The 13,830-nt window shown below is 44.0% G+C and overlaps 1 protein-coding gene across 1 annotated transcript; it reads left to right on the top strand.

Moving 5' to 3' along the window:
- The first annotated feature begins 1,714 nt into the window (after positions 1-1,714).
- Positions 1,715-13,159, top strand: wdr18 (WD repeat domain 18). Its single transcript, XM_084547891.1, has 10 exons — positions 1,715-1,939; positions 2,419-2,529; positions 2,669-2,802; positions 3,004-3,145; positions 4,009-4,152; positions 5,232-5,296; positions 6,101-6,225; positions 11,824-11,984; positions 12,290-12,358; positions 12,934-13,159. The coding sequence occupies exons 1-10, from the start codon at positions 1,730-1,732 to the stop codon at positions 13,060-13,062; spliced, it is 1,290 nt and encodes a 429-aa protein (XP_084404017.1). The 5' UTR covers positions 1,715-1,729; the 3' UTR covers positions 13,063-13,159.
- Positions 13,160-13,830: the final 671 nt, after the last annotated feature.

The following is a 13,830-nucleotide window of genomic DNA, read 5'->3' on the forward strand; positions in this document are numbered from 1 at the left end:
AGATTTCGAAAAATCCAAGATGGACCAGGCCAGTCACGAGTCGGTGGGCGGGCTTAACATGATGACGACTGACCTGCGACCATAAGTTTCGTGAATTCCCCATCCTGCTAGAACTACCAGAGCGATGGCTGCTGCTAGCGAACAACTTTCTTTCGAATCGGCTTTGGCCGCCACTCTGAAAGACTTGAAGTTAAGCTTTTCTCTGAGAAAAGAACAAGAAACTGCACTGAGGTCGTTCTTACAAAAGAAGGAGTTTGGAGTTTTGCCAACCGGATACGGCAAAAGTTTGATCCACAGCTTAAAAATGATTAATGCAGGAGAAACTCAACCTGTAGGCGAACTCATAAAAAAAACAAAACAGGATGCAACAAGAACTATTTAATATCTATTAGGATAAGTTTTTTCCACAACACATGCAAGGAACTCTCTTTTCCGTCGCTCTGACTACGTCACCTTCTTCTTTGCTCTGATTGGTTGTAGCGCTATCCTATTGCGTGGAGAAGGAGTTTGAAAGACAACCGTTTATCCCACCCCTCCGGTTGAGCCCTGTCTATGGAGAGTGCCCAGACCCTACATTTAATGTGGGTCTGGCTCGTCAGGCTATCATGAGGCTTCATCTCACCATCACTAGTCCACACGTCTCGATACCACAGTAGGCGACAGAAAACAAAAGAACAATCGAGCAGGGTCACAATCAGAGGGCAGAGACTGGACCATGTGGTTTCCAAAACAAGCAACAAGCAGCAGAGAGTGAGGAGCCTGTAGCTGGATCCTTTTAAAGTAGGCCCTGTGGTGGTAATTGGATGAACCAACCAATCAGCAGGCCCCGCCAGAGTCCCCAGGTGGAATCACTTGCAGAATCAGCTGAATACACAGGGGAGGGGGAGAGAGAGAAAAAAACAAGAAAAACACACTGCCCCCATCTGTTCAGGAGGAAGTTAAACAGCTGAATGCAGATGTTACGTCCCGGTCTCAGGGTTTGAGGAAGCAACATAAACACAAATGGACGAGGAACGATTGTAACAACAAGAGACTTCTAGTCACATGAGCAAGGTTTAAATGTATTAACAACGAAGCTAAATATCACAACATGGAGATAGGAAGATGAAGTTCTCTGAGGCTAAATAAGTCTGACATGAAGACGTCAAGATCAACAGTGTCCTGTCTGAAAGTAGATGAGAGGAACCTGAGACGAGATGGACAGCAGCTTCTGTTCCCACAGATAAGTCAGAGAGAACATCAGCTGATCCTCCTGGCGATAAAGAACATAGTTTGTCTGAGAGGCTTCAGAGACCAGATCATCTTGAACCACCATGTACAAACATACATGGACCCTGTGGGCTGTTTACAGATAGTTTAGAGGTTAGATGCCTGACTCTCTCTAACCCTCAGCCATGAATGTAGAGAGGATTTAAACCAGTGACTCAAGCCACAGCTGCTCCTATGAAACACATGATGACCAAAACTATTCAGACTCCAGTCCAGTAGGTGGCGGCAGTGCACATGTAAGCTGGTCTGATAGGTGACAATAATTACTAGTCATCATCATCATCATCTCCCCTCTCTCTCTCTCTCTCTCTCCCTCTCTCTCTCTCTCTCTCTCTCTCTCTCTCTCTCTCTCTCTCTCTTCCCCCCACCCTCCTACATTTCCCACAATGCCCCGGGCCTAGGACGTGACGCAGCCTGCAGCGTGGGTCTGCAGTGTGCAGTGTGTTGTGGTTGATCCAACATGGCGGCTCCTCTGGAGGTAATAGTGAGCAGTGACTCCGGGTCTCAGCTCTGGAACTGCACCGTGTTCGACCCGCACAGCGGCTCCAGCCTGCTCTCCTACCGGGGGGGGAACAGCGCGGCCCGGACTCTGACCGTCCTGGGGGGGGAGTACCTGCTGTCCGCCCAGCTGACCAAAAACTTCATCAACGTGTGGGAAATCCAGAGGAAGGTAGGGACGATGCCGGGACGGTAACAGTACTGTAACGGGGCAGACACACAGGTGGTGTCCTGCTGAACCCGGAGAGCTCGGCTGCACCACAGTCCATTCAAATATCCGTCAGTTTAAACTTGGCGCCTTCCTCGGAGCTCAAACAGAAAGATAAGAACAAAGGACCGAGTCCGTTCAGTCAGAGACGCGTTCAGACGTTTGTTCTGGTTGAAGATGGACCGAGCAGAACCGGCAGAACCGGCAGAACCGGCACGGAAGTGAATCTGCTGGTGTCAACATCTGTCTGAACCAGGGCATGAATTATACAGATTCCGGGGTTTCTAATCAGAATACTTTATTAATCCTTCAAGGAAATTGTTTTGTTGCTTGAAGGATTAATAAAGTATTCTGATTCTGATAAAATAATCAAAATAAAACACATTTAATACTGATCAGTTAGTTTTAAACTTGTCTGTTAATCATCAACAACCTGTTTCCAGGATCAGCTGCAGCAGAAGATCGTGTGTCCAGGTGTCATCACCTGTCTGACCGCCTCACCCAACGGACTCTTCCTCGCTGCTGGAGTCTCCGAGGCTGTTTACCTGTGGGAGGTGAGTCTCTACCTGTGTGTGTGTGTGTGTGTGTGTGTGTGTGTGTGTGTACTGGTGAATGATGGTGACTCTGTCAGTAACTGTTTAGAGGGTAATGAGTCTGGGTCTGTTCACAACAACTGTTCTCTGATTGGCTCAGGTATGCACAGGTAAGCTGATGTCTGTCCTCAGTCGTCACTATCAGGACGTCACCTGTCTGAAGTTCACAGACGACTCCAGCCATTTTATTTCTGGAGGAAAAGACAACCTAGCGCTAGTGTGGAGTCTGTCGAGGTAACACACCTGAACACATCACCTGAACACATCAGCTAAACACATGTGTATACGTCATGTTTTAATTTGGAGTTATTTCTCTGAGCACTGTATACGTGTTGAGATGTACTGACCAGGATGCTTGAGTCCTCTGTGAATGTTCGGTAGAATCAGACATTTTCTGAATGAGGTTTTGAATGAGGAATTCTCTCATTGTTTCAGTGTGGTCCAGCTGGATTTAAGCCACGCCTCTGAGCCTCGTCACGTCCTGTCTCGTCACTCTCTACCAATCACAGACCTGCACTGTGGCCTGATGGGAGTTCAGGCCAGAGTGGCTACAGCCTCCTTAGACCAGACTGTGAAGGTAAGTCACCTCATACACCTGCACAGGTACCACACTGATGGTCAACCAAATAAGGACGTAAACACAAAAATGAAATTTTAATGGTTGGTAACCTCGACTGTGTTTGTATCCTCCATGTTTAGATCAATTAGTAAAATGTCTGTGATCATGTTGACTGACTGAAGATAGTGAACAACGTGTTGATCCATTTAAAAACTATTTATGTCACTTATTATTTCTGAAAAGGATAACAGAGAGAACAGGAGAACCTTCAGAACGTCTTCATCTGTTCTCTGTCAACAGACTCAGATACGTCGTCGTTCTCCTGTCGTCATTTATCAGACGTTGTGTTCCAGACAGGATGAACTAAAGATAAACTCACATTAATGTTCGGACCTTGATTGACAGACGACTACTGTGCATGGTTTTTACTGCATTAGACTGCAGTGTTATAGAGAACATAACAGCAGTGTGTCTGTAGTCTGAGAGTATTTATTGAATCATCTGTTAATGTGTCTTCATGTGTAACGCTGACTGATTCATCACTTCATTTTATTGAGACATAAACAGACATCAGTGTCTTTTAACCAATCAGATGATGGTTCACTGATCACCTCATTAATATCTTTAAACTCGGAGCATCTCCTCGTCGTCCTCACATCCATTTTTAATTTCAGTAAAACCCGTCTGACATAAATCCCAGGAGGCTGTGGCTTAATGGATGGTTAGGAGGTGTTGAACATGAGCCAAGGTGTCGTCGCTGCCACACTTTAAATTACCAAATTTTTAAATGAAGTCTGGAACAGGAGCTCAGTCTAAGACCTAACTCATCATGTTTCTGTTCCCTGGCAACCATCTTTAAAATCTGCTGTCTACCTGTCCAGGTATGGGAGTTGTCCTCTGGTGAGCTGCTCCTGTCCGTCCTCTTTGATGTGGAGATCATGTCAGTGACCTTTGACCCCTGCGAGTACTTCCTGTTCTGTGGAGGAAGTGATGGAAACATTTTCCAGGTGTCTCTGTGCAACCAGGTGAGTTTACAGCATGGGACAAACCACCTAGTCAAGTATGAAGGTTACCCTGAGAACGACCACATCCTTAGACATGTGTCCCAAACCTTGAAGCGGCAGATCACGAGTCACCCCTGGGCTCTTCACACAGTCTGTAAGGGTTAGAAACACAACGTCCATGCTAAGCAGGAATATCTGACAGAACCAGACTCAAGCGGCTAACCCTAACCCTCGATCAAATAAATAAAGAATCATAAACACTGACAAACCATTAACATCAGCAGCTGATGGTCAGCACTGCAGCCACCCATCAGAAACATGGAGCTCCACACATTTGTCCAGAAAAAAATGACATGCAACAATAGTACAATGGAGAATGGAGGAGCTCAATGCATCATGGGAAATCCCTCAGCAGTAATGAGTGAGACCCTCCTGAAACAGCTCAGGTGGATGTAGTTAACAAAATAAAACAGGTCACCTGTCTCCGTCTTCTCTGGATGAAGATCTGTCTTTAGTCTCAGAGGAAGTTTGAAACTGCAGCCATGTCTTCGGTCTAATCTGTTCATTATTAATATTAATTCATATTAACACTGAATCCTACAATAACCTCAGAGTTCAGTAGAACCAGTTTTTATGATTGTTTTCATAGAAAAAAAAAAATCAAGTCCTTCTGTGATTTGATTGCTTTCAACGTTGTCCCACCCACATGGGCCCCATGTGTCATTTATTGTTTTTACTCAGACTGTGGGTCCTTTATATTTCTTTATGTCTCTGAAACATTCCTCATATTAACATTTCTAATGATGTTGAAGAAAGACCAGAGGATTTAAAAAAGCGCTCTCTAACCACACTTGATGTTAAAATATTAACATTTGTTAACATAGAAATTACCACAAAGGAATCTGAACAATTCAAAACATAACTCAGAAACATTTGGTTTTAACTTCAGTACTAATGATGTGATACTGTCTGAACACAGTCAAAACCTTCATCACCACAATGACCCAAAGGAAACACTGTTTAGTGTCAGAGATATCCATTTTAAAGTTTGTCTCTGCTCTGTCGATAAAGATTCATCATTTAAACTGTTTCATCTGCAGACTCTCAGTCGGGAAAAATCCTTCCAGTCCGACAACGAAGGAAACCAGGTCTTCAAAGGGCACCGGTAAGACACCAGACCAAAGATAGACTAAAGACAGACTAAAGACTAAAGACAGAACAAAGACAGACTAAAGACTAAAGACAGAACAAAGAAAGAGTAAAGACTAAAGCCGAAATTATGCTTCCGCGTTGACACAGCGCGTCCGTGCGTACGGACCTATTACGGACCTATTGCGTCCTTGCGGACCCCGTGCGTCCTACGCAAGGGCCAGACGCGCACCTCCCAAAAATCCTCGACGCGCGTCGAGGCGACGCAACAGCAACGCAGCAGCAACGCAGCGGCATTGGCTGTGATTGGTCCGCTAACTACATCCGCTGGAGACCGCTTTTCCGGTTTCCACTCATAAACATCATTGTCTCCTTTGTCGTGCCCTAATTTGCAATAGAAGTATTTCTTCCTCTGCTTGAATAATTTGGAGCTCCAACGCCAGTCTCTCTGTTTCGGTGTCCATCGTACACTGTGACTACGGCAAAAGCCGGAAGGTAAATAACGAGGCGAGATAGTCACAAGAGTCTCGGTCGGTCGGTCACAAAAAATCATAGCGCCCTCTACCGGTGTGGCATGCATTTCGACACGTAAACCCCACGCAGAACCATCACGGTCTCACGACTGCGTCCGAGCAACTACGTGGCCATTGCGTGACCATTGCGTGATCACTACGCGGAAGCATAATCTAACCTTTAAGACAGAACAAAGACAGACTAAAGACAGAACAAAGACAGACTAAAGACAGAACAAAGACAGAGTAAAGAACCTGTTTAAACGTCAGGAACTCCAATTTGTATTGATCGGTGGGTTTCTCCTCAGAAACCTGGTGACGTGTCTCTCAGTGTCCATGGACGGGACTCTCCTTGTCTCTGGGTCACATGATGAGACAGTTCGACTCTGGGACGTCCAGAGTAAACAGAGCGTCCGCTGCCTCACTCACAAAGGTAACGTCTGATTTTATTAAACTGGTGTCCAGGTGAATGGGTGAACGGGTGTAGAGGACAGAGTCAGAGACGGAGACGGAGACAACAGTCTCTGAAACAAGTTAAACTTGGATCACGTCTGGTTTCTTTACTGGTTACTGGTTATCATTAAAGGTTTGATCTGCTCTGTGGTTAATTGATCTGTTAATTGATTTGTGTGTATTGACTGATGGTGTGTATTTGTGTGAATTATGTGAAGGCTGAAGGGTTTTAAATCGGACGTCCTGGTTCATTGGGAACCGTCTCATTGATAATTGGTGGTGGTGTGTATTTGTGTGTAATAGCTGATGGTGTGTATTTGTGTGTGTATTTATAATTGGTGGTGGTGTGTATTAGTGTGTAATAGCTGATGGTGTGTATTTATAATTGGTGGTGGTGGTGTAGCTGCTGACAGGAACATGAAGAAGAAGAAACGCCCTGCAGTGATCATGACTGGCACTTTGTAATTAACCAAATCCTCTCTGCTCACTTCAAACGGACTGTCAGGAGACGATAATCCCTCCTTTGGCTGGACGGACGGATTCACGGTCGTCCCCCGCCCCCGTCACGTTTTCAGACTGGATGTTAAAGAAAAAGCTTCATCGTCCGTGACAGCAGCACTTTAAACCGATCGGTCTCACAGGGTGTTAAATGCCAGACCTCATTTCTGTCTGTTGTTTTAAAGCAACACTTCGTCCTTAGCGGATTCTTCATGATAGTTACAGCTCAGTGATGTCAAGTCCAGCTGATTATGACCAGACACTCAACAGCTGACTAGACTGGTGACCACCTGGAGGACTGGAATCCTGATCAGTCAAAGTTAACCTGAAGCTAATATTAAACTAACATCAATTCAGTTTTATTTATTTTGAAACCAATGTGAAGCTAACGGGCGGCACAGTGGAAAGGTGGTCAGCACTGATGCCTCACAGCGAGAAGGTCACCGGTTCGAATCCATGGGCCAGCTGGGCCTTTCTGTGTGGAGTTTGCATGTTCTCCCTGTGTCTGCGTGGGTTCTCTCCAGGTTCTCCAGCTTCCTCCCACCATCCAAAGACATGCTGGTTAGGTTCATTGGTGATTCTAAATTGGCCGTAGGTGTGAGTGTGAATGGTTGTCTGTCTCTGTGTTAGCCCTGCGATGGACTGGCGACCTGTCCAGGGTGTACCCCTGCCTCTCGCCCGATTGCAGCTGAGATAGGCTCCAGCAGACCCCCGTGACCCTTAACAGGAATAACCGGGTATAGAAAATGAATGAATGAATGAATGTGAAGCTAACTTGAAGATAATCTGAAGCTAATCAGCGTCAGGATGTCTCTGTTGCTGCTTCCTGTCTGTCCTCCAGACTGCTGGATCAACTCACAGCTGATGATCTGTCACCTCTTCCGTGTCAACATGTGAAATCTGCGTCTGTTACTAAAAAACAATCATCTGAAAGGAGCTCAGCTTGAGGATACGGAGTGAGACCTCTTCACTCCACGAGATCTATGATACAATCTGAATCATGCTTCATGTCAGGATTCATTACTCCAGAGACGTTCAGGTGTTCATATCACGCTTGAATAACAAAGACAGTCCTGAGAACAGAACATGAATAAAACCATTCATTCCCGCCAATGGAGGTGTTGACAGTGGAGGTCATTAACATGGACATGACTTTTGATAATAGTTGTGTAAGTCGACTAATATGTGCTAAAACTTGAGTCGACCATACATATCGTAGTGTTTCACACTAAAGAAGCTACGGAGGATTTTCTGCAAGTTCATTGAAGCTTGAACACGAGCTGCTGTAGACCACGTCATCACCATAAACACCGTCAGTCTGACTCAGTAATGTGCGGCTCCACACCCCTGACCACTTGGTGGCGAGTGAGGTTATTAATTGGCTCTTGTCTCTCTTGATTAGTAGTGTAAAACCTGGATCTTTCAAGGGATTCGGATCATTCTGAGTCACTCACTGATATGAGCCGGGTTGTGCGAGTCACTTGAGTCACTTGACCCAAAATGTCTCAACTGCGAAAGAAAGTGTTTCAGGTTCTTGGTTAAGAAGGGATCAACGGACAGCGGTTATGAGTCGGTTAAGTTTTGTTTCTCTGCGTATTGTGCGTAAGTAAGTGAGTGGCTGAGTGCCTTAGTTTGTGCTGCTTGCTAGTGGTCAAGTACGTTTTATTTTCTCTACTGAGTGAGATGTAAGATGTTTGAATGGTGCCGTTTATTGATTATATATCAATCAAACGTGGTAGGACTCAACTGACCCAGTTAAATAGACTCTAGAGTCATGATTCTTGAGTCGTCTTTGATGGCCGGTTATATGAGCCGGATCCCGAATCTTTTTTTCCACCGCTACTCTTGATGCACGATCTCGTTGGCTTCACTCAGAAAAACGGCACGGCAGTTGAGTGTCCGACGTTTCTTTAAAAAGCCCAATAACAATGATGTTGATAAAAGAGGAGAAAAAAAGATTGACTGATGCAATGGAAGACGAAGAACAAACTCAGCCCTTGGTGGAGCGAGCAAGCGGCAGCAAGGAGGTTAGGCAGGAGTACAGAGTTCTGTGGGAGCAGGAGGTCTGTGGACAGCAGGTGAACTGTTCATATTTTTAGTTAAATTGTTTAATTTCATTGTTCATATGTGGCTACTGGAGCCACAGTCAGGTGTTTTTGTCACTGCGGAGAAAAGGTTAGCCTACGTATATTCATCTGCTTGATGTGTGTATCCACGATGTGGATTCTCTGTTCAGCTTGTTTGGACTGAATATTTATTAAAAATGAATGAAAATGAAATGATATTGAATATGTCATTATTATCATTTTAAAGAATTCAAGTGACGGGTAAAAATAGATTATGAAGGGATTTTTTATGACTTTGTCAGTCAAAATGACAGACAACGAAAAATGCTAACGCAACCTCTGCTCAGGACTGACTTACTTATTATGGGCTTCATCTGTAGTGAAGTATTCTCACACACTTGATGAACTGCTGATAGTTTGCTGCAGTGACCCACGGGAGTCGACTTCCTGCTTAAAGCATCATGGCACCGCAGTATAGTCGACTAGTCGACTAATCAGTACAACCCCTAGTAGAAGGATGACTCAGAACCCTGATGATCCGTTTGGTCCAGAGGCTCAACTACAGACTTGATGTTGAGTCGCTGATTTAAAGAAAGAGTCCAGGTGTCCTGTCAGGTGGTTTTCAGAGTGTCTGCAGTGTGTTGGCAGCTTGTCTGCCTCTAAGTGTCTCCGTCTGATATATCCTCGGTGTTGGACCACGTTTAGACCATTAGTGTGATTCCTGCAGCTGGAGCCAAACGGACAATCAATATTAGTAATTGAGTGGGAGATAATTATTAACTTTCTATCACCACAACAAGCAGAAATACTACTTGGACTCTTTAGTACAAACCTCCTAACGACGTGTTAGAAACCAACCTGGACATCCCATTAAGAATCACTGATTCATTATAAAGAGACACATCTGTAGATTTTCATCAGATTAAATTAGTCTTTTATTTTTATGCTTTTAAAAAACTCAACTTGAACCAAACTGACAAAGATTAAAGTGGACTGGCTTGTCAGTCTGATGTTGACCATTTGGGTGATGGCTTGGGTAACGTTGTGTTCATCAGAGTAGCCATGACACCAGATGATTGCTCATATTCAGCTGTATCCACAACAAGAACACGACTACAGACCTGATGCTTTCCACTTGACTATAAAAGTGTTTTAATGGCGACAGAAACAGGAAGTGTTGATCTTTGCTACGACTTGAATCTAGGAGGAGGATGGAGAGGTTGGGTTCAGGAGGTGTGCAGGTTTTTCTGAACCAGGTGCAGACTCACTTTGGACGACCAGAGGTTACACTCTTAATCTCTGAGAGGACAGATGAAGAAACACTTTGAAGCAGGTTTAAATAAACCACTGAGACTGGATGTGCTCTGGGCTTTCCTTCACTATGTAAATACGATTCTTAGACATTAGTGGGTCAGTTATTACTCAAACACCTTCCTGTCCCTAATCATTTGTTGCCTCACGGTAAACTGAGGGAAATTAATTTGAAATCCCTGACCGGAAATTGGTGCTGTCGGCTTTGAAAGCAGTGGTTGGAGTTTCATGTATTGATGGGTGGAGGTTGCTGCTCTCAGAGTGACAGCTAATCCACTCCCACATGTTGTTTGATGTGTGATTTTGTGGCCGTGAAATGAGTCTGGCAGAGCGTCGCGTCTTCAGCTCGATGTCTTCAGGACTTCCTCCTGATAAACTGGAGGTCAGCAACTGTTGCTGGTGATAAACCCAAATGTATATTGAGCTGATTTGAATCATTTCTGGTTGTAAACTGTAAACAACATAAACAGCGGTTAGTCTTCGACTTTAGTCGATGAACCGGATACCAGCCAATCAAACAACTGATCAATGATCAATGGATGTATTGATGAACGTTAATGAGGTCGCTGGTCTTTGTCCTCTGCTCAGACCTGAAGGAGGAAGATGGTGCTCTTATTGGTTATCATAGAAAAAAAGGGTTGGCGTTGCCATGGTTACAGATGGAGAGGTTGATGGGATTGTAATGAGGAAGTGTTTTTATGATCTTCAGTGTTTTAGTGCAGATGTTTTACTGTTATTAATGAAGCTGCGTTTAGTTTAGGAAACCCAGTTTAGACTGTTCTACATGATGATGGATGATTAAGGATGGATGGATGGATGATTGAAGAAACCATATCCTCATGCTTTGTGCTGCTAGCTGTAGTGTGATTAAAGCAGGGTGAGCTTCCAGTTGTTTGTCCAACTGTTGTTCACTGCAACAACAACACTGAGCCAACAGACCGCCGCAGCTATCGGCTACAGTTAACGCTAACAGCTACTGTAACAGCTATCAGCTACAGTTAACGCTAACGGCTCAATTAACATAAACAGCTATCAGCTACAGTTAACGCTAACAGCTACTGTAACAGCTATCGGCTACAGTTAACGCTAACAGCTACTGTAACAGCTATCAGCTACAGTTAACGCTAACGGCTCAATTAACATAAACAGCTATCAGCTACAGTTAACGCTAACAGCTACTGTAACAGCTATCAGCTACAGTTAATGCTAACGGCTCAATTAACATAAACAGCTGTCAGCTACAGTTAATGCTAACGGCTCAATTAACATAAACAGCTATCAGCTACAGTTAACACTAACAGCTACTGTAACAGCTATCAGCTACAGTTAATGCTAACGGCTCAATTAACATTAACAGATATCAGCTACAGTTCTACAGTTAACGCTAACAGTTACAGTAACCAGTCTGTCACATCATCTCTTTCTTCTTCTTTTGCCTTTATTGACGGTTGGTCAACCACCTTGGAGTTCCACCGTCTACCACAGTGACCTCTAGAGGAGGAATATAGAACCAGAACAGAAATATTTGACATGTTTGTCCAGAATGTTCTACTGTAGAGTCGGGAAGGAATCAGCTGATAATGTTCAGTCTATCAAACTCTGAACAGATCTTCTTCTTCTTCTGTGATAAACAAGCGTTTCCCAGAATGTTTCATAAGACACCTGAAAGGTGTAGCCTGACATCACTTCCTGTCTGTGTTCAGGTCCAGTGACGAACGTGGTCATCATGGCGGCTCCAGCTAACATGTTCCTCCCCGACAGTCGACCCGCCGTCCCTCTGCCACGATTCAGCCGACACCAGCACACCTCTGAGGGCGACGGAGACTCGGGGGAGATTTGTGTCCGCCTCCGTCTCCACAGACAGGTGATCACACACAGAAACACACACGAAGCACTTTATGGTAATAAAAAGAATCTGATGACATCACTTCCTGTTTCTCTAGAACGAGGTCTAAGATAAAATGTCTGAAACGAAAAGAATTGAATTTAGGAGTCATGTGACAGAGTCGGCTCCAGAGCTGCATCAACAGGCCGTGGTACTAATTATTTACTATCATTAGATATTAAGAAGAGAATGAAGGAGTTTTATTTTGAAGGGTTCCTCCTGCGTGTTATCAGGTGCAGGATGAAGGGGTTTTATTTTGAAGGGTTCTTCCTGTGTGTTTTCAGGAGGAGGAGGAGACGTACCTGCAGAAAGCTGAGAAGCTGAACCTGTTAATGAACGCTGTAACTGACAAGGTGAGGGGGGGCGGGGCTTCAGACGACCATCATCTGTTTGTCAGAGAACCTTAGGAGTAGAATAAAATCTTGAATGAAAAACATGTATACATAACACACATCAGTTATGGAACGTCTTTGGACACATGAAGATCCACCTGAACCAGAACTACAGGAAGATAAAGGGTTCTGGTTCTGGAGGTCCTAGATGGAGAAGGTTTGGAGCAGTTTCTGACCTGAAGAATAAAACTCAGAGACATGCGAAATGAAAACTGTGTCCAGATGTTTCTGGTGGACCTGATGGTCGTCCTTTGCAATATGTCCAGAGAACACAGTGGTCTTTCTGGATGTAGGAGGATTCAATCCAGTGACACGATGGTTCCAAAGCTGCTACTAAACTCTAGTCACAGTGTTCGAGGATGAACATGATCTTTAAAGCTGATTATTGAAATATCTTTATTTCTTGATGTTGATCTCTAAATGTCCACAATATGAACACTGTTGGTCTTGGCTGATCTTCAGATTGATGGGACGCTTGTGAAGGACAGTGTCTGTCTACTTGTCTCCTGAGAGTCTGTTTCTTCTGTTTGTTTCAGTCGGTGTTTGGTGACGGTGAAAACACGAAGGTTCGAGTCGCTGAGCTCGAAGAAGAAGTTCAGACTCTGAAGAAAGTCAACAAAGATCTGTACGACTTCTCCAGCCAGCTGCTCACCAAGCCCACATAAACACACATGGAAGAGCACAAGTACACACCCACTACACAACCATAACCCACATAAACACACTTGTAATACACAAAATAAAAGTCTTGTTTTTGAAGGACTTCCTGTCTCGTCTGCGTTTAAAACTCTCTCAGCTGGAACCAGAACCAGAACCAGAACCAGCGACCTCATTTGATCCTGGGACCAGTTAACTCTGCAGGAGATTGAGACTTTATTTATTCTCTCTAAGGAAACGGGTTTTGTTACGATGATGATAATGATGATGATGATGATGATATAAGTTTATAAAATAAATATCTCTTCACAGTCGAATAAAATCACTGACATTCTCGTTGAGGCTGGAAGACGTTCCAGATCTCCTCAGGAGGTTTTGGACTAAATCAAATCTTAGTTTCCCACAGAAACAAACACATTAAAGACATTTAAAAACATTAACAGAGAGAGAAGATTAAATTTCAATTCATTGTTTTATAGCGTCAGTAACTACAAATTGTCTCAGTACACTTTACAAAACCCATCCTGAAACCCCCCAGGAGGGAAGGTGGGGGGGGGGACAGAGGGACACACATACTAGACAGTAATAGGAAACAACTGTATAACTAGAAATAGACAAGAAGAGAGGAGAGTAGAGAGCAGGAGCTTTCTTTAACTAGAAATCTTTATATGATGAATTCCTTCCTGTGATAATGGATAAAACATTCACGTTAATTTTCTTTCAGCTTCATCGTTTGTAAAGGTTTTAATCAGAAGAAATTCATTTCTGCATCTGAA

Source organism: Chelon labrosus, assembly GCF_963514085.1.
Source record: "Chelon labrosus genome assembly, chromosome: 7".
In the NCBI taxonomy this organism is placed as follows: domain Eukaryota; kingdom Metazoa; phylum Chordata; class Actinopteri; order Mugiliformes; family Mugilidae; genus Chelon; species Chelon labrosus.

Bases quoted from the DNA above. Each gene is read 5' to 3' on its own strand.
- wdr18 (XM_084547891.1), top strand. From the start codon at position 1,730: ATGGCGGCTCCTCTGGAGGTAATAGTGAGCAGTGACTCCGGGTCTCAG. The intron at 2,803-3,003 runs GTAACACACCTG...TCATTGTTTCAG, and splicing joins CTAGTGTGGAGTCTGTCGAG to TGTGGTCCAGCTGGATTTAA. The intron at 3,146-4,008 runs GTAAGTCACCTC...CTACCTGTCCAG, and splicing joins CCTTAGACCAGACTGTGAAG to GTATGGGAGTTGTCCTCTGG.